The sequence below is a fragment of the Gymnoscopelus braueri genome (assembly GCF_963280865.1).
Source record: "Gymnoscopelus braueri genome assembly, chromosome: 4".
In the NCBI taxonomy this organism is placed as follows: Eukaryota; Metazoa; Chordata; class Actinopteri; order Myctophiformes; family Myctophidae; genus Gymnoscopelus; species Gymnoscopelus braueri.
This window is the reverse complement of record NC_137605.1, coordinates 54,435,247-54,456,707: the sequence shown is the minus strand read 5'-3', so window position 1 is coordinate 54,456,707 and position 21,461 is coordinate 54,435,247. Positions and strand designations below refer to the sequence as shown.

Below are 21,461 nucleotides of genomic sequence, written 5' to 3'. Positions count from 1 at the left end.
GTCTTAGGAGTGTACAAGTGTTGATTTGAAAAGACGCACAGTACATATAAAATACATTCAGATAGAAAACACCACATACCACACACACACACACACAAACAGATAAAGGAACAAAGTATTTACAGGTTTCACCCAGGAGAGGGCAGTGTGTTCCACTGATGACTAAATTAAGACCTGAGCCAGGTCTTTTAGAAAGGTTACATTCCCAGGAACATCTAGGCTCTACCGCACACACAGACTGACCCTTTACCAGAGTTGATGTTAGACTGGACTTATTCATATAGAGTTAATGTTAGAGTGCTCTTATTCCATATAGTTTGTTGGAGTGGACTTAATTCTATAGAGTTAATGTTGGTTTATGTTGGAGTGTTCTTATTCCATAATGTAGTTAGTTGGAGTAGACTTAATTCCATATAGAGTTAATGTTAGAGTGCTCTTATTTGTGGTCGGGCAGAAACCTCTTATCTCCATGTTCTAACTGTGTTTTTTTTTGTAAATTAACTACAATCATACTACAGCATCACACAGAAGCATCAAAAGAAGCAGATCCACAAGCTCAAAACGCGGCGCGAAGCGACGCGCGTTGAGCTTGTAGATCTGCTACTTTTTCCATTTTTGAATTTGAATCCTGAAAAGTAACTGTTTTGGACATGTGAGGTTTCCGCCCGACAGAGACGATATATGCTTGGAGTGTGCTTACTATGTGTGATGCGAGACCACAGTGGTAGAAAAACAACATTGACATACAAAGACATTGACACAGTTATATAGGTTAAATAATAAACAATAAAATACATGACTGGAGTGTATACTGTAGTTGTATAGTATCGAAATATAAAGATTATCTTTAACAACACTCGGGTGATGCTGAGACGACAGCCTATCACCTTCAAGGAACCGATTCAGCTAGATGAAATCTGATTGGCCGCCGGCCAAACGATAAAGAATTCTCTCTCCCAATCAGATCTTTCCCTGAGACCATCTTACTGGGAACCAGTATGGATATAACAGACTGGCCCTAGTTCAGATCAATATGCTTATTTACATTATCCCTTTAATCCAATCCTTTAAAAAAAACACTGAATTAGTAACTGTTCCCTGATCAGATGTTAACAAGTGTTGAGTCGTTATGACCGTGTGCCAACTGTTTATATAAAGTAAATGATTAGCTTGAAAGAGGTTCGATAAATACAAAATAATAATAAATGGAAGTTTTCATCTCATTTCTTGAAGAATTTCTTGTTGAGGAGGAAGATGAGAAGGTTGACGTTGATTTTGGCTTTATCGAACATCTTCATCACCGACACGCCCTCATACTGCAACTGGAGCAGCTCCTACACACACGCACACATTATTTTGCGGGGTCCCCAGATGATTAGCTTAATGTGTAACATTGTTTTCTCACTAAACAATAAACAAACCAACATATAGTATAAGTGTCAGGGTATCTGTACATTTTCTTAAGTTACAATTGAATGACTTTAAGACCTTTTTAATACCAAATTGGCCAAATTGGCAAATACGTGAGAAATAGGCAAACATTGTGAAAATAGCCGATCTACAAGCTCACAACGCCTATTCTACCTGGGTACTCACCTGGTATTTGAGGGGGAACTTTTCCATGTCCACTCCGAGAAAACGAGTTTTAACCTGGAACGTTCCGCCCTCTTCCGTGGGACAGATGTCAAAGGTCACGTTCTTGAACCTGAGAGACCAGACGGATAGGAGAGTTAAGACACAGACAGGGTTAAATATCCCTATAACAACATAACATTGCACAACAAAACATAATAAAATAAATATATATATGGTACATTAAAAAGGTAGGGTAAGTGAATTTGTTTGGTTAAAACACTTATTTATTTATTAAATACACTATATTTGTAATCATTGCTATAAAGTGTTTGTTCAGTAACAGGGGTTTCCCCATCTATCCAGCTCTTTAATAAACAGAAAATACATTTTCAGGTGAGTTGCAAAATGTCAGCCTATCAAGAGAGTACCCATTTTTTTTAATTATCAGTTACATTTTTATAGTATTCCGTTTCTTTGCGTCATCACTTCCAATTTCACTTGTTTAATCTGTATCCTGGCTCATTTAATTCTCCATCCTAATTGGATATAATTGGTATCCTGACCTGAAAATGCATTTTCTGTTTAATAAAGAGAGCTGGAGAGACATGGAGAACAAACTCTATAGCAATGAGTACAGAATATAGAGCTATTGAAAACTTATTTTAACAAAGGAATATCACTTGCCTTACCTTTAAGTATTTGATACATTAGGCCTACTAAAGTATTTGGTCTCTGTCGGGTGGAAACCTCATATGTCCAAAACTGTTACAGGATTCAAACTCAAAGCATAAGTAGCAGATCGACAAGCTCAAAACGCATCGCTTCACACCGCGTTTCGAGCTTGTAGATCTGCTACTTTTGTGTGATGCTGTAGTATGATCAAGTAGGGCGTTAATTTACGAAAAAAACACAAAAGGTTAATATGCAGATAAGGTTTCTGCCCGACAGCAACGATATGATACTTGATTGTGTGTGTGTGTGTGTGTGTGTGTGTGTGTGTGTGTGTGTGTGTGTGTGTGTGTGTGGGTGTGTGCTCACTGTGTGACAGGCAGGTCTTCTATCTCCAGCAGGACTCCTTTCTGGTGGAGTCGAGCAGCGGTGTAGGTGAGAGCAGGAGCTTTGTTCTTCCTCTTACTGGACACCTTACTGGAAACACGCACAAACGCACACACAGCACTGGTTAGACACAGTACAGATCTGATTCCAGACCAGCAGGGTAACAACAGTATATTTAGATTTAACTTTTTGAAAACTTTATACATTTTCCAAAAATTGGGATGTCAGGGCCTATATGGTTGACCGGAGTCCCTCAGGGCCCTATACTAGTGTAATTTCTGTGTTAGCTCTACATGATTATATGTTGGCAGAAAATAGCAGATCTACAAGCTCACAATGCGTTGCGCTGCGACACATTGAAAGCTTCTCACAATACGGACGCTGGGGTTTAAGTGGTTCAGTACAATGTAGAGAAGTGTGTGTCTGTGTGTCTACTTGTATTACTGTACTTGAGGGCCCAATGTCCCCAATGTTTCTGGTCCTCACAAGACAAATGGTTGTTTTATGGTTAAAAAAGATTTTTAGGAAAGATTCCGGTTGAGTGAGTGTGAGTGTGAGTGTGAGTGTGAGTGTGAGTGTGTGTGTGTGTGTGTGTGTGTACCTGTTAGTCAGGCTGTCCAGACAGGTGTTGATGTACTGGTTGTAGTAATCAGCCTGCTGGTTGTACAGGGAGCTTTTATTCTGAAGGCTGACCAGAGTCTGTCTGAGTTTGATTAGTTCTGCCTGGCGCCGCTGACGATACAGCCTCTGATAACGAATATCCTGGAGAGGAGAGGAGAGGAGAGGAGAGGAGAGGAGAGGAGAGGAGAGGAGAGGAGAGGAGAAAATGATCACTTTCAAACTATGTTAACCACTTACATATACAGTACTTTGTTGAATGACAAATAGAGAAAATAGCAGACCTACAAGCTCGCAACGTGGCACATCATGACACGGTGAGAGCTTGTAGATCTGCTAATTTTGTAATTACATTTTTAAAGATTTTGATATATTTTAGAAAATAGGGGATGGCAGGGATAAAGTGTTTAGAGCAGTGGGGTTCTTGAGGGGGTTCCACAAAATGGTACAAATGGAACCAAATGGACCCTTGTGGGTCTGACCAGAGTTATGGGGGTCCATGGTTGGTCCATTTTCAGATGGGGGTCCACAGCCAAATACATATCAATTTTCAACAAAAAAAAAAACGAAATTAATCAAAAGTTCTTGGCACGAAAAAGTTGGAGAACTACTGGCCTAATGCCTACCAAAATGGGAACCCTTGAAATTAAACAGTTTGAGAACCACTGATGTAGAGAAGCGTGCGAGTGTGTGTGTGTGTTACCTTGGCGATGAGCTGCAGTATTTGTGTGTGGGAGTTTGGCGGGGTCAGGACCCCCAGCATCTCCAGGCGACGTAGACTCCTCTGAATCTTCCTCTTCTTCTCCTCCAGGCTCAGGTTGCCGTCGGCGACCAGAGACTGGTTGCGCTTCATCTTCTCGGGCGTCTGGGCGTCTCTCTGAGCGCGACGCTGCATCAGCAGACCATGATGCACTTCCTGTTCAGAAAGAGAGAACAGTTTGCACTCTAAATTCAAGGCTTACTAAGGCTGAAGACAGGTACGAGGCCAGCTTAAAACTAGGCTGGGCAAGACCTGGGATGTTGGTTGTCTAGGAAGTTGACAACCGGAAATGATTGAATTTGATGGAAGAACCGCCAAAGGAAATGACGTTGATGCTTTACAAATCTGTTAACATTCTCCGTGAATGAAACGAGTGTTGTGATTAAAAATATCATTTCCGGGGGAAACGGAATTCCTGTCCACTCAGGACTTCCTAGACACTCGCTGCTTTAGGTCGTGACCAGGCTCTTCTTTTCGCAGATGAGTGAGGCTGGGACCGAGGTTAGCTTAAAACCCATTAAGACCTGAGGCCGATTCTAAAAATGTTTTCTAAATCCTTTTTTTTTAAAATATATATACAAAATATGAAACATAAAAAAGCAAAAAATATCTCAAAATATGTTGTTCCAGAGATCCCCAGAAGCAAAGATTTTAGTTACAAATGTTCGCTTTAAAAAAATATATATTATATTCAAAGATTTGCACAAAGTTTCACAATTTTTCAAAAATAGCAGATCTACAAGCTCATAGCGCTGCACTCGGTGCCGCGCTATGAGCTTGTATATCTGCTATTTTTTAATAGCCCAAAGAAATCTTAAAATGACACAGCTGCGTTCCCGGTCTAAATGGATTAAGACCTGAGGCCGAATCTTTAAATGCCTTCCAAATCAGTAGTTCTCACACAACAAAAAAAGTTCAAAAATAGCAGATGTACAAGCTCACAGCGCGGCACAAAGTGACGCACTGTGAGCTTGTATATCTGCTATTTTTTAATAGCCAACGCTAAAATCTAAAATGACGCAGATGCTTTCCCCCGTTTTAATGGTTAAAAGTCCACAAACGGCCCGAACCGCTGGTCTAGCGGTTTGGGCACCTAGGCTCTAACGCAGCCTGAAAGCGCATTGCGGGTTCGAGGCCCGTACCCGACGATCAATGCTGCATGTCCCTCCTCATCGCTCTCTCCCTGTTCCCTGTCCATCTCCACTATAAACTATAAATAAAGGCAGAAAAGCCCCCAAAAATATCCCCAAAAAGTCCATAAACAACAGAAAATCAACACTGTGTTGATGATGGTCTGAGGACCGAAACATCCACTCTCTGCGTCGCATTTTACACCATGTCACTTTTTGCACTTTTGCAATTAAAAGATTCTATAGTTATCTGGTTGTATATGCACTCCCTGTTTATACAGGAAAAACATATACAACAACAAACAGGGTATATCATCATAGTTCAGTAATAAAATCAAAAATGTGACATTTAGTCTGACTAACACAATAAGAAATTAGGGCACAAAGCTTTCTGACGTTTTCAAATGAAGGTTTGTATGTTTGTTGTGTTTTAAAAACGCAAAGATGGGGACGTTATCTATAAAAACCATCTATCAATTCATTGAACAGCACACAATGTTAGCAAGGCATAGACCCACATGCTGATTAGGTCTTTACCTTCGTGTTGGCAGCTAAATAAATGCCAATATCTTTTTTCAGACTTGACATAGTTCACTCTGATAACGTAATAACTGCTACAGTAGAGTTTCATGTTTAGGCAAATGTATTTGCATATTCCTACGAATCATTCGATCAGTGTTACAACAAAATATCTTCTCTGTCGGGTGGAATCCTCATATGTCCAAAACTGTTACTTTTCAGGATTCAAAAATAGAAAAAGTAGCAGATCAACAAGCTCGTTTTGAGCTCGTAGATCTGCTACGTTTGATGAGTAGGGCATTCATTTACGAAAAAAAACCAAAAGTTAAAATATGGAGATAAGAGGTTTCTGCCCGACAGCAACGACATAGGGCATTAGTGCTTAAAATGTGATCCATCTCTGGATATGATATCTGGGTAAACAATGCGTTTACACCTGGCAGATCCAATCACAGAATGTGAGCCAGCCCACCGCCAGATCGGTGGTGGGCTTTTTCCACTGTGATCCGATCTGCCTTTTTACACCTCGCACTAACATGTGTTCTTCCTTATCTGGATCACATTTTAATGCAGGGTGCAAATGGGGTCAGCGTGTATCAGCATCACATCGAGAGTGAGTGTGTGTGTGTGTAAAGTGTACCTGATTGTGCGACGTGGATGATCTCAGTACCTCCGCGAGAGAGTCTCCTGGCTGCGTCCTTATCACATCAATGATCAACTGCTTGGTGCTGAGACACACACACACACACACACACACACACACACACACACACACACACACACACACACACACACACACACACACACACACACACACACACACACACACACACACACACACACACACACACACACACACACACACACACACACACACACACACACACACACACACACACACAAGTGTTAATACCGAGGGCCAGGTCTTAATCTCTGGGTGAAAAGACTAGTAGAATGGGACTCAATGCCTCCCTGCTTGGCACTCAGCATCAAGGGTTGGATTGAAGTAAGTCCCTGCGACATACTAGCGTCATGTCCAGGGGGTGTACTTGTTGTAAATCAAGCTGCCTCACGCTACAGTAACAGGAGCTATCTATGGGCCACATGGCTTGGCAAGGCTTACTTTACATTAAATACAGTTTTGAGGCATGTTTACTTTACTGGAGTATTTCCAAGTTTCAATACTTCTACTTCTACTCCACTACATCTCAGAGACAAATATTGTACTCCACCACAATTATTTGAAACTTTAGTTACTAGTTACTTTGCAGGTATAAATTATAAAACATACATTAACCACTTTAGCCCTATTTTATACCTAGGCTATTTGAAAATAGCCTGATGGACACAAGGGCTTAGAGTAGCAGAGATAAAATATTTTTGATTTTGGAAGGTGCAGTGCAAACCAGTGTGTGTATCCATTTTGACAATGCCATGTCATTTAAAAAAAAACACTTGATGTGTATCGCTCAATATTTCAAAAACACATCACAACGTGTCGCATTGTGAGCTTGTTGAGCTGCTATTTTCAAACATTTTAGTACTTTTACTTTTGGTACTTTAAGTACATTTGGATACCAATACTTTTCTACTTGAAGTAAATTTTGAATTCTGGACTTTTACTTGTAACAGTAGAGTAGAGTACTTCTACATTGCAGTATGATACTTTTACTTAAGTAAAACATTTGAGTACTTTTTCCACCACTGCTCATCGGTTGGCCTTCCCCCAGCCCCTGGTCTTTGTGTAAAAGTGTCCCTGAGCAAGACTTAACCCCTAACTGCTTCCGCTTGGCGCTGGCTTAATGCCACTTGCCCACATAGGCAGTGGGGTGGGTTAAATGCAGAGGACAATTTTCACGTGCAAATTTACCTCGACAGAAAATGAAGTGGGGACGATATTAATATTTTCTCTGTAAAATCCTGCTCTAGCATTACGTTATTCTATGATGTAGCGTTGTTGTGCCGTACCTGAGCAGCACTCCTCTGGCATCAGGCTCAGCTGAGTCGGCAAAGATGTCAAACTTGCTGGTGAGAGTCAGAGAAACATCCATCTTACTGGTGTGGTTCAGACTGGACTCGGACCAGGTCTCTGACGGTCCGCTACCACCCGTTGGCTCGCCTGCACAGGACAAACCGTTCATCATTAACATCCAGTCAATCTGAGCGTATTTACACAGGTCTGGAAAGACATTTAGTTATTCTTTATTTTTGCACCAAATCCAATACAAAAGGAAAGAAATAATTATAAAAAGGTATAATTAGCAGAAATTAATGAAACAAGGAAAGGCTCTGATCCTCACCACCCAGTTCCTGCATGGTTGGGACCTTCCCCAGGTCTCTCAGTAGAACCGACAGAGGATCGTTGGGGTCGGAACACAGAGAGTCCTGATGATTCAACAGAAGCTACAAACACACACAAACACACAGATATTATTTATTAAGATTACTTACCAATTATTCCGCCTCCCCCCCCCCCCCCCCATCTAGTTATGCCAATTCCCAAATCTCTCACACAGTGGTGTCTGGTCATTGCTGACACTACTGGTTCAGCTGCCAGTGAGGAACCTCACCGGGAGGACACAGCACGTGTGCAGGAACACCCTGCAACAGGGGTCTTCCAACAGGGGGTCCGGGTACCCTAGGGGGTTCTCAGAGTTACTAAAGGGGGGCCGCCAAATCTTTGAGTGATTGGATCTTTTTTTTGGGCGGTGAAACCGCCCCTATATGTGAGGTTTGGACAGGGGGTCCCATTGCACCCCCCCAACCCTGCGCTGTGATTGGCCACCATTGTACCCCCCTAACCCTGCACCGTGATTGGCCAATCACAGTCTATTCAGGACTGTGATTGGCTAGTGAAACATGACACATGTGCATAGCCCTATAAATAGGACTATGCACTTTAAAAAAAAACACATTTGTGTTTTTTTTAAGTTAGGGGTGTACAATGGTTGGTCCACAATATTACTTTTCTTCCATCACTGTGATGACCACACCGCCCACTTCACTGGGTGTGATTTTTTTTTACATGAAGCACTTGAACCCTAGAATCCCTATTCTGAGGGGAACATTAGCCAAAAATAACGCTCACAACGAGGCGTTGTGAGCTTGTAGATCGGCTATTTTTGGCAAAGATATTTGGTGTAGAGGGGAAAAAGAGCAGACCAAGTACAGAGCCAACGGTCAATTTGACTAAGTATTGAGTGTTTAAGTGGTTAAAGGTCTGAAAATACACATTAACATGAATCCAACATAAACAACATTAATTCACTCAACACAGTGATGATAGTGCTGTCAAACAAGTCTATGAAGCCGTCTATGAAATAGTTTGATCTGCTGCACAATTTTACACACTGTATGTTGTAGAGGTCCCTGCTTCATCTCTCTCTCTCTCTCAGCCAAGGGGTCTGTGGCCTGAAAAACATTGAAGAACCCTGCCCTACAAGAGTTCAAAAGTTAAAATCCATATCCAAGTGGATCAGATTCTGATTGTGAGTAGTTACAAAAAAAAGAAAACTGAATTGGGATCACTTGGATATCCACTCTGTGATGACAGAATTATCTCAGCAAACATAAGAAATATGTTTGATTATTCAAATAATATCTTTTAACACCCAAAACCCAAATCTGATCCACTCAGATAGGGATTTAAAGTTTTGAACTCTTGAGCCCTGCTGACAGGCAACTAATACTGTGCTGCTCATATGGATGCCTGGCCAAGCCTGAGGAGCATTCAAACCCCTAGCTTTCCCACTGCACCACCCAAGCACCCATAACATTGCAGTGGTTCTCACACTCTTTCATGTCAAGGACCCCCAAATTGAAGGCAAGAAGTGACGCATTGGGAGCTTGTATATCTGCTATTTCTGAACAGACACATTTGGCTGGGGACCCCATGGAAGCCCCCCCCCCCCCCAATAACCCCTGGGGGTCCCCAGACCCCACTTTTTATGTCCTGCGCCCTAATTCCATTTTTATTTTTTAACCCCTTATGATATTGATTAGGTATATTATGAATTCAACTCCATGTAGAGACTAACAAGTGTACAAGAGTCTAATGACAGTCTAGGTAGAGTATATGAGTTTAACTATGTTGGTTCTAACAGAGTCTAGATGTGTATATAATGCAAGCAGAATTTCCATCAAGGCGATAATGACATTCAAGAACAATAGTTGACTTGAGTCCTGTGAGACGCTAGCTTCTAGGTCAGGGGTCTCACAGGGGTTTATACAAATTGTGAGCTTGTAGATCTGCTATTTTTTGGCAAAGAGGTATAGGTGTAGAGGGAAAAAAAGAGCAGCCAAGTAAAAAAAAAAAATTTAATCTGAAACACAATTTTATACAATATAGAGGAGGTCCCTGTGTCATCTCTCTCTCAGCTAGGGGGTCCTTGGGACGAAAACGTTGAAGACCCCTGTTCTAGGTTAATTCTAAATGCCTGCTGAGTAGTTAGCAGGTGAGTGAGTTACCTGGTGAGTAACTGAGCTGAACTAGTTAGCAGGTGAATGGGTTTACCTGGTGGGTGTTGATGATCTCGCTGACAGACACATAGATGACTGGTTTATTGAGGATAACCAGCTCAGAGTATTCATCCATGCTGAAACGCTCCTCTGGCTCTGGAACGTCACACACTGCACGCAGGAACCTCCTGCACACACACACACACGCCATTTGTGACAATAGACATTTTAATTTAATTTAACGAAACAGTGAGACAGTCCTAGTCTTGGTACAGTGACTTAAGTTCAAATGAAAAACAAAACAAAACAAATCCATCTCTCAATCTAAAACTTGTGTTCTTTCCTGCTGGTGGTCAAGCTGACCTGAACTTTTGGTGGTTGTGGGTAATGTAGTCGTTTAGAGACAGCAGGTGGGCGGAGTCTCCCTGGAAGTGTTTGTGGGCGGCGGCCTGTTGAAGGAGGCGGGCCACGGAGCCCAGGATTCGCCGTTGCTCCGGTAACAGGACCGAGCCGGCGGCGCGGTCGACCACGTCGAAGCCTTCTGGAGCCACGATGGCAGGATTCATGTAGCGATAGTAGATCAGATTACCTACAATCTGGAAAATAATATTAAGACATTATTAAATTGTAGAGTTGGTATGAAGTTATTAAAACAAGGAAAGCTTCTGTGTCATTTTTATTTATTTACTTATTTATTGATCGAGATGGAGACACAGAGAGATTTTGAAAAAGTTTGAACTTTTGAACACAAAAGTCTTCTCTTCTGGGGGGGTCCCTCGCACAAAACATTTTCAGATGGGGTTGCAGGGCCAAATACATATCATTTTGGGGGTCCTTGGCACGAAAAAGTTTGAGAACTAGTGAATTAGAAGGCATTTGTAGAATCGGCCACAGGTCTTAATGGGTTAAAGACATTATTACCTTGTAGAGTTGGTATCAAGTCATTTAACTTGTAGAGTTAGTAGCAGTTTATTTACCTTGTACAGTTCTTCCTCACTGGCCTCTGGGAACTTCTCCTGCAGGGCATCTCTGAGCACCTTGGCTGTGTAGCGCATCCCATATCTAACACAAAATGTTGTGTTTAAAAATGTTTCACCTCTGTTTTCTGGACTGGGTGTTACTGTAGACGTCAGAGCTCTGGTAGAGCAACTACAAGAGCTTCAACAAATGGTGATTGTATTGTTCCCATTTGCAAGAACTCATTTGGACGATTTAACACTGGTTGCTTGTTTCTTTCCAGAACCTGGCAACTTGGTGTTGCCAGGTAGAGAAACAAGCAACCAGTGTTAAATCGTTCGGCGTTAGCGGTAGCCTCTCAGGAACTTTCAGCGCATGTTTGACTATCATGAGACTCTACAATGAGTAGTAGTAGAGAAAAAAATAACTTTGCATCGGTTATAATAGACGAATTCCCCTAAGCCACGCGCTCCCATTATGACAACGGAGGGGGTTGAAAAAATGACGACAGGGGAATCTCTGGAAAAAAACAACGCCACTTTTTACGTCGGTAGGTGAGTAACGACACATCAAAGATAACACTTAAAATGTCCGGAATTCTCCTTTAAGCAATGCATCTGGTTGTGATGTCCATAAAATAAACATAACATAACACACACCCACCACAACATAAACTATACAGTGAAAAACGTATAAAAAGTCTAAAACGTATACTGAAGGTGCTTCTAGGATCAACGGGAATTAAATGTAGATTGACATCATAATGACCGATGTGATGTCTGCAGTTTGTAGAGGTTGCTAGTTTTACGGTAATCTTACGGTAGATTGTGCAGGTTGGATGTGATGGCGTTGAGGACGCGATCCGTGAGGTTCTTGAGGGTCACCATGGCGATGTCCAAACGACGACGGACCTCAGGGTGAGAGATGGCCTCTTCTGGAGACACCTCGTATGGTAGAGAACTAGCCAGAGCGAGACAACAGCAGGTAATATATTACACTATACTTTTTCTACATAATTATATTTTCTCTCCAGAGACACTCAATATCTCCATATTTCAACCTTTTATGTTTTCTTTAGTTTTTTCATAAATTAACGCCCTTCTTCACTCTTAAGAGTGTCGGGCAAAAGTAGAGAAAATAGTCAATGTACAAGTTCACAACGTGTCGCGATGCCATGTGTTGTGAGCTTGTAGATTGGCTATTTTCGCTATTTTTGTCCAATTGTGAAAGTGGTTAAGTCTGTCTGTTTGTTTCATAAATATTGAACAAATAAAACATATTAACAATAGCTTGTGACTATAATAACTACGTTGGACCCATTGGAACACAGATTCGTTTTTCCATTTCCTGAAAAGTAACAGTATTGCTCATACAAGATTTCCGCCCGAAAGCGACGGTATATTAGTATACATTACCTCTTGGTTCCAGTCTGACTCTCTGTTTGGTTGATCCAGTTCTTGTAGATCTCCACCGGGTCCGTTCTGACGCTGAGGGTCTTGTCCTGCAGGATGTCCGTAATCGGAGGAGACAGGATGTCCCTCAGAGCGTTGGATCTCACCTGACGATAGAAATTCACCAGCATCTTTATTATCGTTGGATTCCCTGTGATGACCTGCGATGGACTGTCTACCTTCATCCTGGACACAGAGAGAGAGAGAGAGAGACAGACACAAAGAGAGATGATTTCCATTTATTCAAAAGAAATAGCAAAGTGTGTGTATAAGGGACCGTGTCCATAGAGAACGCCTTTTGAGCTGAGGAGCGCTTTGGATATCATGTTCATAGCGCTCGCACACAGCATGCAATTTAACACTGGTCAAACCATCAACCATTCAACCATTGAGGCGCTCACTGCTCAAACGTCCGGTCACCTGCGTTATTACCACAAATAGCTTAGCTGAAAAAACTTCTTGTGTGTGTAAATTATCGGGTTGTCACATGCAATCAGGAGGATCAAATGACCGGCGCTCCTTTCCAAAAGTTTAACTGTTTCCAGCTTGAAGCGCCTAGGGGGTGCTGCACCAAAAAACGCCAGGTGCGCTGAAGTGCGATGGTCGTCGCTGGGTAGAGGAGCGCACCAGCACGCGTTCATCATAGAAATACATGGAAGACTGGCACTGCCAACTCAAAAGGCGTTCTATAAGGACCCTGCACCTAAATGTTGTTTACTTTATCTCATGTTGTAGGGCAGTAATAAACAGCGTGTTAATTACTTTATCTCGTATCGTAGAGCAGTGGTAAACAGCTGCAGCAGCAGGTAGGCCTCTCTGCAGTCAGATCCGTAGTTGAACAGAGAGAAGATGACGGAGTCCAGGAAACGAGTGGTTTTAGTTTGGGGCATCAGGAAGATGAGGTGAGCGAGGTACATTGGCTGGGTCTGTGAACACACACACACACACACACACACACACACACACACACACACACACACACACACACACACACACACACACACACACACACACACACACACACACACACACACACACACACACACACACACACACACACACACACACACACACACACACACACACACACACACACACACAATGTATAAACAAAACATCCATAGTCAGGTTTCACCTAAACATCGCTCAAAAACAAAACAAACATAACCAATTTAGTCGTTATGCCAAATGATTCCTCCCCACACATATTTCTGTGTGATCCTACTGGATCACCTACCAGTGAGGAGCCCCCACCGGGAGGACATAGAGCCTTTGTCGTACTCCTCCCGCCCAACACTCCCCGCTGACAGGTGCCGCGTCAGCCCCTAAGAGTACGTGCAGTGACACATATCACCCTCCCCGTCCGGCTTCCCATTAATATGGACGTATACTAGCCTGCAGTGGATAAGTATATTGTATTTATAAACTGATGTACATATTGTATAACCTGCAGTAGATATGAATATGGATGGATGTATAACCTGCGGTAGACATTTATATTGCATGTCTAACCTGCAGAAGATAGAAGAGGTGCTGGTAGGCCTCCAGGGTTTCTCGGCGGTGTTTGCTCAGAGCCTTCAGTCCTCCTTTGTTGTTTCTCTCCACAGACATCAGCTCAGTGAGCTGCTGCTTCGTCTTCCTGGTCAACTTCTTACAGTGAGACACCACCTCCTAACACACACACACACACACACACACACACACACACACACACACACACACACACACACACACACACACACACACACACACACACACACACACACACACACACACACACACACACACACACACACACACACACACACACACACACACACACACACACACACACACACACACACAGTGTTAATACCGAGGGCCAGGTATTAATCTCTGGGTGAAAAGCATTAAACATTTACAGGTACACAGCTAATACCTTTATTACTGCAGCTTAGACTGCTAATATAAATAATAAATATAATAACCACTACTATTATTATAAGACTACTAATACAATACTACTACCATTATAATACTACTACAACAACAACTAGACATAAAAAATAATCATTGCACATATTTGTTTAGCTTTCAGTGTATCACTTTCAGTGTATCACTAGTATAGTATTGTCAGATTAGAATACATTGTTTTTTTATTATTATTAAATCCAATTAAATCTAAATTCATGTATGGGACGGATGGATATCGTCTCTATCGGGGTGGAAACCTCATATGTACTTTTCAAGGTTCAAGGTTCAAAAATAGTAAAAGTAGCAGATCTACAAGCTCAAAACATGTCGCGTTTGAGCTTATAGATCTGCTACTTTTGCTACTTTGGTGTGACGCTGTAGTATGATCAAATAGGGCATTAATTTATGAAAAAACACAAAAGGTTAGAATATGGATACAAGAGGTTATAGTGTATTATTGAAGTCAAGAATGCTAACAATAACAGAAACAGTTCCTGACAAGTAATCCTACCTTCAGGTCTAGTAAAATAATAATAAACACATATAATAATAATAATAATAATATTAACCTGTAGTGTAACTCTGTTTCTGACCAGTAGTCCTATCTTCAGGTCAAGCTCGCTCAGGTCGGATTCCAGCTGTTTGTTGGTTCGCAGACTCAGGGTCATGTCCTGTCTGAGCCTCAGTAGCTCCGCCTCCTGTCTGATGTCACTGTCCCCCTGGTCCAACAGGTGACAGAACTTCCTGACCACGCCCAGAGGGGGCACGTCCGAGTGGACTGGGCCGGACCATGGAGAGGAACAAGACGTTATAGACTCATGGCAGCAGTTATTGAGTGTGTGTGTGTGTGTGTGTGTGTGTGTGTGTGTGTGTGTGTGTGTGTGTGTGTGTGTGTGTGTGTGTGTGTGTGTGTGTGTGTGTGATGATTATGACGATGATGCAAAATTATTGCCATTATCTAAAATAATTGCCATTATGTAATAACGCATCTGTCATTTTAGATGTCTTTGGCTATTAAAAAAAAAATCGCGAACATTTGTGCAAATCTTTGAATAATATATATATTTTTATAACATTTGTAACTCAAATCTTTGATTCTGGGGGTCCGTGGAACAAAATATTTTACAAATGTGTTTTACAAAAAAAATATACACTGTATATTAAAAGATTTGCACACATTTTCATGATTTTTCAAAAAATAGCAGATTTACAAGCTCATAGCTATGAGCTTGTAAATCTGCAATTTTTTAAATAGCCAAAGGAATCTTAAAAGGACACAGATATTCCCAGATTGAATGGGATAATTGTGACAGGCCTAGTGCTGTGTGTGTGTGTGTGTGTGTGTGTGTGTGTGTGTGTGTGTGTGTGTTCACTATACTTGCGAGGACCAAATAGTAGAATATGAGAAATAGACATTGAAATAGAAAAATTGTTTTAAAAGATTTTGTATAAGATTTTAAAACTACATTTACAATTGGGTTTAGGATTAGACATTTAGATGTTTGGTTTAGACTTAGAAGATTAGGAATAGAGTTATGCTCGATTTAAACTTAGTTCTGCGCTGGTGTCGTGCACCGGAAAATAGCCGATCTACAAACTCACAACTAGGTTGGCTATTTTTTGGCTTTAGGCTTACGGTTAAAAATGCCAGAAAATCTTCAAAATGGCTTTCATAAAATTGCCGTCTTAAATATTGATGTCCTCACACAAGTATAATAAAACAAACGTGTGTGTGTGTGTGTGTGTGTGTGTGTGACTGTGTGTGTGTGTGTGTGTGTGTGTGTGTGTGTGTGTGTGTGTGTCCAGTCACTCACCCAGCAGGCGGTAATCCTCTCTGACTCGGTTTGCTCTGAAGAAAGCCTGGATCTTTATGATGGCGCCCACCTGTGGTCAAACAGAAACACAACATCTTAAACACCTTATGGACTATTGTGTGTGTGTGTGTGTGTGTGTGTGTGTGTGTGTGTGTGTGTGTGTGTGTGTGTGTGTGTGTGTGTGTGTGTGTGTGTGTGTTCTATCACATCCTTTTTCTCAGTAAACACTGGTCCCAGTAAAAACAGACTTACATTGCACTTGAAGAAGCGGAGGCGAGACAGGTACTTGCTGCGAGTCAACCACATCTTCACAAACGACTGGATCTGTGTGTGAGGCAGACACAGTCAGCATGTGTTTGTGTGTGAGAGAGAGAAATACACAGATAGACAGTCAGTGTGTGTGTACTAGGTTATGTTATGTGTCATGCTGTACTGTGTGCATTGTGTAGTGCTATTACCTTGACAACTGCCCTCCAGTTGTAGTAGAGATGCTTTAGTCTCTGTCTGTATGCTTTCTGCAGGACATGTCTCCTCCAGTGAGACTACACACACACACACACCACACACACACACACACACACACACACACACACACACACTTATACGATCAATCTAACAACAACAACAAGTCAGCCTTTGTCAGATTTTACAATTTGAGGAAGATAATTTAATATTTCACCACAACACATTTACATACACATTATATACCATTTTAGTTTGCCAAACTGACTAGTACAGCAACAACCTGTACGTTGGGTAGTATAGGATTATTAATTATGATAATAGTAATATAGACACTGTCTATTCAAGTCATGTCATCTCACCCCCCCCCCCCCAAAAAAAAAAAGAAAGAAAAAAAGAAAAGGCTAATTGAAAAAACACGGCCCCCTCACCCATCAGAAGGCCAATATCAGTCACCAGAACCAAGTACATGTGTTTTCAATTAATCTAACATGGTTAAAATGGAGTTTGACGTTACAATGGTTTGTATACACGAATCCACAGACGCGCTGCCTGTAGCTGCCTGTAGGCGGCCATTGCTGCGGTGTCGCGTTCGCGGAGCGTTGACACCGCAGCAATGGCTGCGCACAGGGCAGCGCTCCGTGGATTTGTGTATAGGAAGGGGGTGTGTCTGATAGAATGAATATCAAACATCTAAATACTGAATCAAGCAACTTAAAAACTGTCTGGGGGTCACAAATCACAAAAGCCTGAGTAGACGTTAAAATGACCCCAGTTAAATATCCCTTTAAGTGTACATAATTGTAGGAATTTACTGGTCAGCTGAGCTGACCAATTAATGCAAGATTATCACCCTCTGAGGTTTTTTATCACCCCTCATGCAGGGCGAATCAAGCAAGGCTGTGTATGTGATACATTTGTTCTAATAATAACAATAAATAAATAAAGCATAAAGCAACCTGTATTGTGACGACAGCAGCCAGCTGTGAGTTGAGGTAGTGCAGGCGCGCTCCCAGCCTCTGTCTCAGCAGGTACCCTCTGGCTCTGGCCTGGAGTCGGACAACCAGCCACTCGTTAGCCTTCCACTGGCCCTCTCTGGTGTGGGAAGCAGTGACACTGCCCACAACCGCCTGTAGACACACACACACACACACACACACACACACACACACACACACACACACACACACAATCAGTTCCACCGAAGGAAAAGTCACTATTAGTACCAGATTAGTACCAGTGGTGGAAAAAGTACTCAAATGTTTTACTTAAGTAAAAGTATCAAATGTAAAAGTACTCTTTTACAAGTAAAAGTATGGAATAAAAAATCTGCTTGATTAAAAGTACAAAAGGATTGGTATCGAAATATACTTAAAGTATCAAAAGTAAAAGTACTAAAATGTTTGAAAATAGCAGATCTACAACCTCACAACACGTCGCGATGCGACACGTTGCGAGCTGGTAGATCGGCTATTTTCAAATAGCCTAGGTATAAAATAGGGCTAAAGTGGTTAATGTATGTTTTGTGATAATAATCTAAATCTGCAAAGTAGACCAGAGCATTACCTTGACATGCAAGAAAGCCTGTTTAGGGCACTTTTTTGTTTTATGAATGACATTAAAATATGAATAAAACTAATTTCCATGACTTTTCTTTTTTTTATAATTTTCCAAAACTGGTCCAGGACCGGAAAAGTCTCTATTCAAATTCCATTGCTTTTCCAGGTTTGTCATGACCGCATAAACACTGTGGGCTTGTGGGTAAATGCAGTTCGGATGGATTATAAACAATGTTGTCTAACCTGGATTTCACTGTGACTCAGGAACAGGCTGTTCTGTACGAACCCTGAAGGTTTGTCCCAGAACCCCTCCAGCTTTGACATGTGGAAATAATACGTCCCTCCATCCTCTGTGACGGTGCGAGACCATGGACTCCTGTTATCACCTGGACAACACAGAGAAGAACTGAAAACTCCTCTTGCATCCAAACAATACGTTATCACACAGAAGCATGATTCCTATTGGTCAAGTTGTCTGTCCTTATGTTAGCCTCGTAAACCCCCCCCTCATGAAATCAAATGCAAATGCGATTACGAGGCTATCCTTATGTATTCATAAGCAATCATAATTTACTGATTCCATTAAATGTTTGTGATATACTGTAGATTATAATTCACAGCTTAAAAAGGTAGTGCAAGTGATATTTTTTGGTTAAAACAAAAAGCATTTTGTTAAAAGGTTAAAGTTCTATATTCTGACAGTAATCATTGCCATAGAGTGCTTGTTCATTAACAGGAGTCTCCCTGTCTCTCCAGCTCAGAAAACAGGAAATGCATTTTCAGGTAGGTGACACAATTTCAGCCAATCAGGAGAGAGTACCCATTTATCAGCTTAATTTTTTATTGTGTTCCAGTTCCAATTGTGTCTGCTCATTTCATCACTTACAATTTCACTTGTTTAAAGGAGTAGTTCACCCCCCCAAAAATACTTATTTTCTATCAATTACATGTCCCATGAAGCCATGATTTCATGGAGATTTTGTTTTTGTCGCATTCCTAAGCCAATAATTTGATGACCGCCGAAGACTCAATTGAGTCTCTTACTGAGCAGCCACCCGCTTCATGGGGTGTGTAATTGATGGAAAATACGTAGTTTTTTGGGTGAACAACTCCTTTAATCTGTATCCTGATTGAGGTCTCGATCCTGATTGGATAAAATTGGTATCCCAACCTGAGAATGCATTTTCTGTCTCTCCAAGAGCTGGAGAGACATGAGAGACACCCGTGTTACTGAACAAACTCTCTATAGCAATGAGTACTATCAGAATATAGAGCTATTTAACACTTATTTTAACCAAAGAAAATCACTTACCCTACCTTTAACTCAAGTTGTTTTTATATTTGTATTTCAAAGCTGAGCAAACCTCCTTGAGTCTTATCTCTGAGTAGGGCAGTGAGTGCAGTCTGGTATCCAACGGCACAGTCTGACGCCAGCCGCTGCAGCGCCACCTCTGGTAGCTTCAGGACTCGCATTGTCTGAGCTGCTTTCCCTTCCTTCACTGCCTGGTTTACTGCTGCTACAGCCAGAGACGCTGGAAACATGATGGGAGACATATTGTGTTTTCAATGCCTACATTCTTTTCATATACTTTGTACACATACTTCGTATATAGCAGTGGTTCTCAAGGACCCCCAAATTGACACTTATTAGCCCGCGGACCCCCATTTCAAAAGATATGCCAGGGACCCCCATAAGAGAAGATTTGTCACTGCTAGCTACCAGTGATTCTCAACCATTTTAATTTCAAGAGGACCCCCAGTTTGACATGCATTAGGCTACGGACCCCCATTTAATGGTATTTCTATCTCTGGGACCCAAATTTATATAGTAAGGGTTAGGGTTAATTTAACTCTGAGAGTTACAGACCCATAAGGGTCCATTTGGTTCCTAACTATCCTTCATTTAGCTGGGGACCCCCTGGAACTCCCTCAAGGACCCCTGGGGGTCCCCGGACCCAACTTTGAGAACCAATGGTATACAGGGTTACAGGTCTGTAACTCAGAGAGCGTACAAATGGAACCAAATGGGCCTGTAATTGCACGGTCTCTGAGTTACGGGGGTCCGTGGCTCTAATACATAAAATAACTGGGGGTCATTCAAGTGTAATTGTTTTTGAGAACGGTGGTACATATTAGTCTTAAAGGTTCTATGACATTCATTTTCACTTTTTTTTATTTTGTATTGTTTTTTTGGGGTTTTATGACCTCAATTACACCCAAAAATCTTAACTTTGAACATTCAGTGGATTTTCTGTGGTCTGGGGTTTTCTGAATAATTAGGCTGAAAAGTAATCTGAGCTTGGCCCTTCGGCAGTGAGGTCACAGCCGATTAATCCCGCCCACTCTCCTCCTCGCCCCTCCCCTCCCCTATCCTTTACTTTGGGGGGGGGGGGGGAGCAGAGGCGATGATTGACAGGCAAAATCCCTCACCAGCGACACCCGCAGGCAAAGATTTCTTTTTTCATTGCAGTTGAAAAGGCTTTAGAAATGTGAGAGAAAAACACCTGCCATGGATCAATGGAGTGGAATTTTTGGTTAAAACTTTCTATCCACGTTTGAAGGACCATGACAAAGACTTTTAATGTGTGGTAAAACTGAACGTCATGAAACCTTTAAGTCCTAGTCTGAAGACATAATGCAATGTGGCGGTTATTCAGTACGGTCTGGAGCAGTCTGGACTCCCACACGACATCAGGTGGGAACTGGAATCCATGACTGATGGAGAACTCAAAGAATAACATAGAAAAGTAAAAAGACAAAGAATAGAAACTTACGCCCAGGGGATCTCTATCAGGAATTAATGTAGAAAGAAACAAAGATGCTTCAAAGGAAGCCTTTATGGAAGAGGACTTCAGGAAACAGATGCTTGTAAAGAAGAACTCGGAGTGGGAGAGGAAAATGATTGTAAGGACACCTTTGTGTCTGTTTTGTTTATCCATAGATCTTTTCTTTACATATTCTTCCTGATTTAGCCGTTATGCCAATTCCCCCCATGGTGTCCCTGTTACTGCTGACCCCTACTGGTTGGTCTGGTTGCTTACCGTAGTTGTGTAACCCACGGCTGTTAGTCTGTTTGTCAAGACATTTCTGTTATTATACGGGAAAGGATAGGTAAGAAATTAGAATGGGGTACCCCTCTACACTGCACT

General features: G+C 41.7%; 1 protein-coding gene across 1 annotated transcript in view; it reads right to left on the bottom strand.

The window, feature by feature from the left end:
- Positions 1–306: 306 nt before the first annotated feature.
- iqgap3 (IQ motif containing GTPase activating protein 3) overlaps positions 307–21,461 on the bottom strand; it is a 37,323-nt gene continuing 16,168 nt past the window's right edge. The window contains exons 17-38 of the mRNA XM_080425569.1: positions 19,677–19,844; positions 18,556–18,698; positions 17,713–17,883; positions 16,750–16,833; positions 16,544–16,615; positions 16,292–16,361; positions 15,047–15,255; positions 14,037–14,195; positions 13,287–13,450; positions 12,489–12,710; positions 11,893–12,033; positions 11,094–11,178; positions 10,480–10,712; positions 10,172–10,304; positions 7,959–8,061; positions 7,627–7,777; positions 6,299–6,386; positions 3,953–4,165; positions 3,233–3,393; positions 2,614–2,721; positions 1,597–1,705; positions 307–1,334 (exon numbers count right to left, since the gene is read on the bottom strand). Of these exons, the coding sequence (XP_080281695.1) occupies positions 1,221–1,334; positions 1,597–1,705; positions 2,614–2,721; positions 3,233–3,393; positions 3,953–4,165; positions 6,299–6,386; positions 7,627–7,777; positions 7,959–8,061; positions 10,172–10,304; positions 10,480–10,712; positions 11,094–11,178; positions 11,893–12,033; positions 12,489–12,710; positions 13,287–13,450; positions 14,037–14,195; positions 15,047–15,255; positions 16,292–16,361; positions 16,544–16,615; positions 16,750–16,833; positions 17,713–17,883; positions 18,556–18,698; positions 19,677–19,844 (3,101 nt within the window). The 3' untranslated portion in view covers positions 307–1,220. The remainder of the gene's footprint in view (positions 1,335–1,596; positions 1,706–2,613; positions 2,722–3,232; positions 3,394–3,952; positions 4,166–6,298; positions 6,387–7,626; positions 7,778–7,958; positions 8,062–10,171; positions 10,305–10,479; positions 10,713–11,093; positions 11,179–11,892; positions 12,034–12,488; positions 12,711–13,286; positions 13,451–14,036; positions 14,196–15,046; positions 15,256–16,291; positions 16,362–16,543; positions 16,616–16,749; positions 16,834–17,712; positions 17,884–18,555; positions 18,699–19,676; positions 19,845–21,461) is intronic.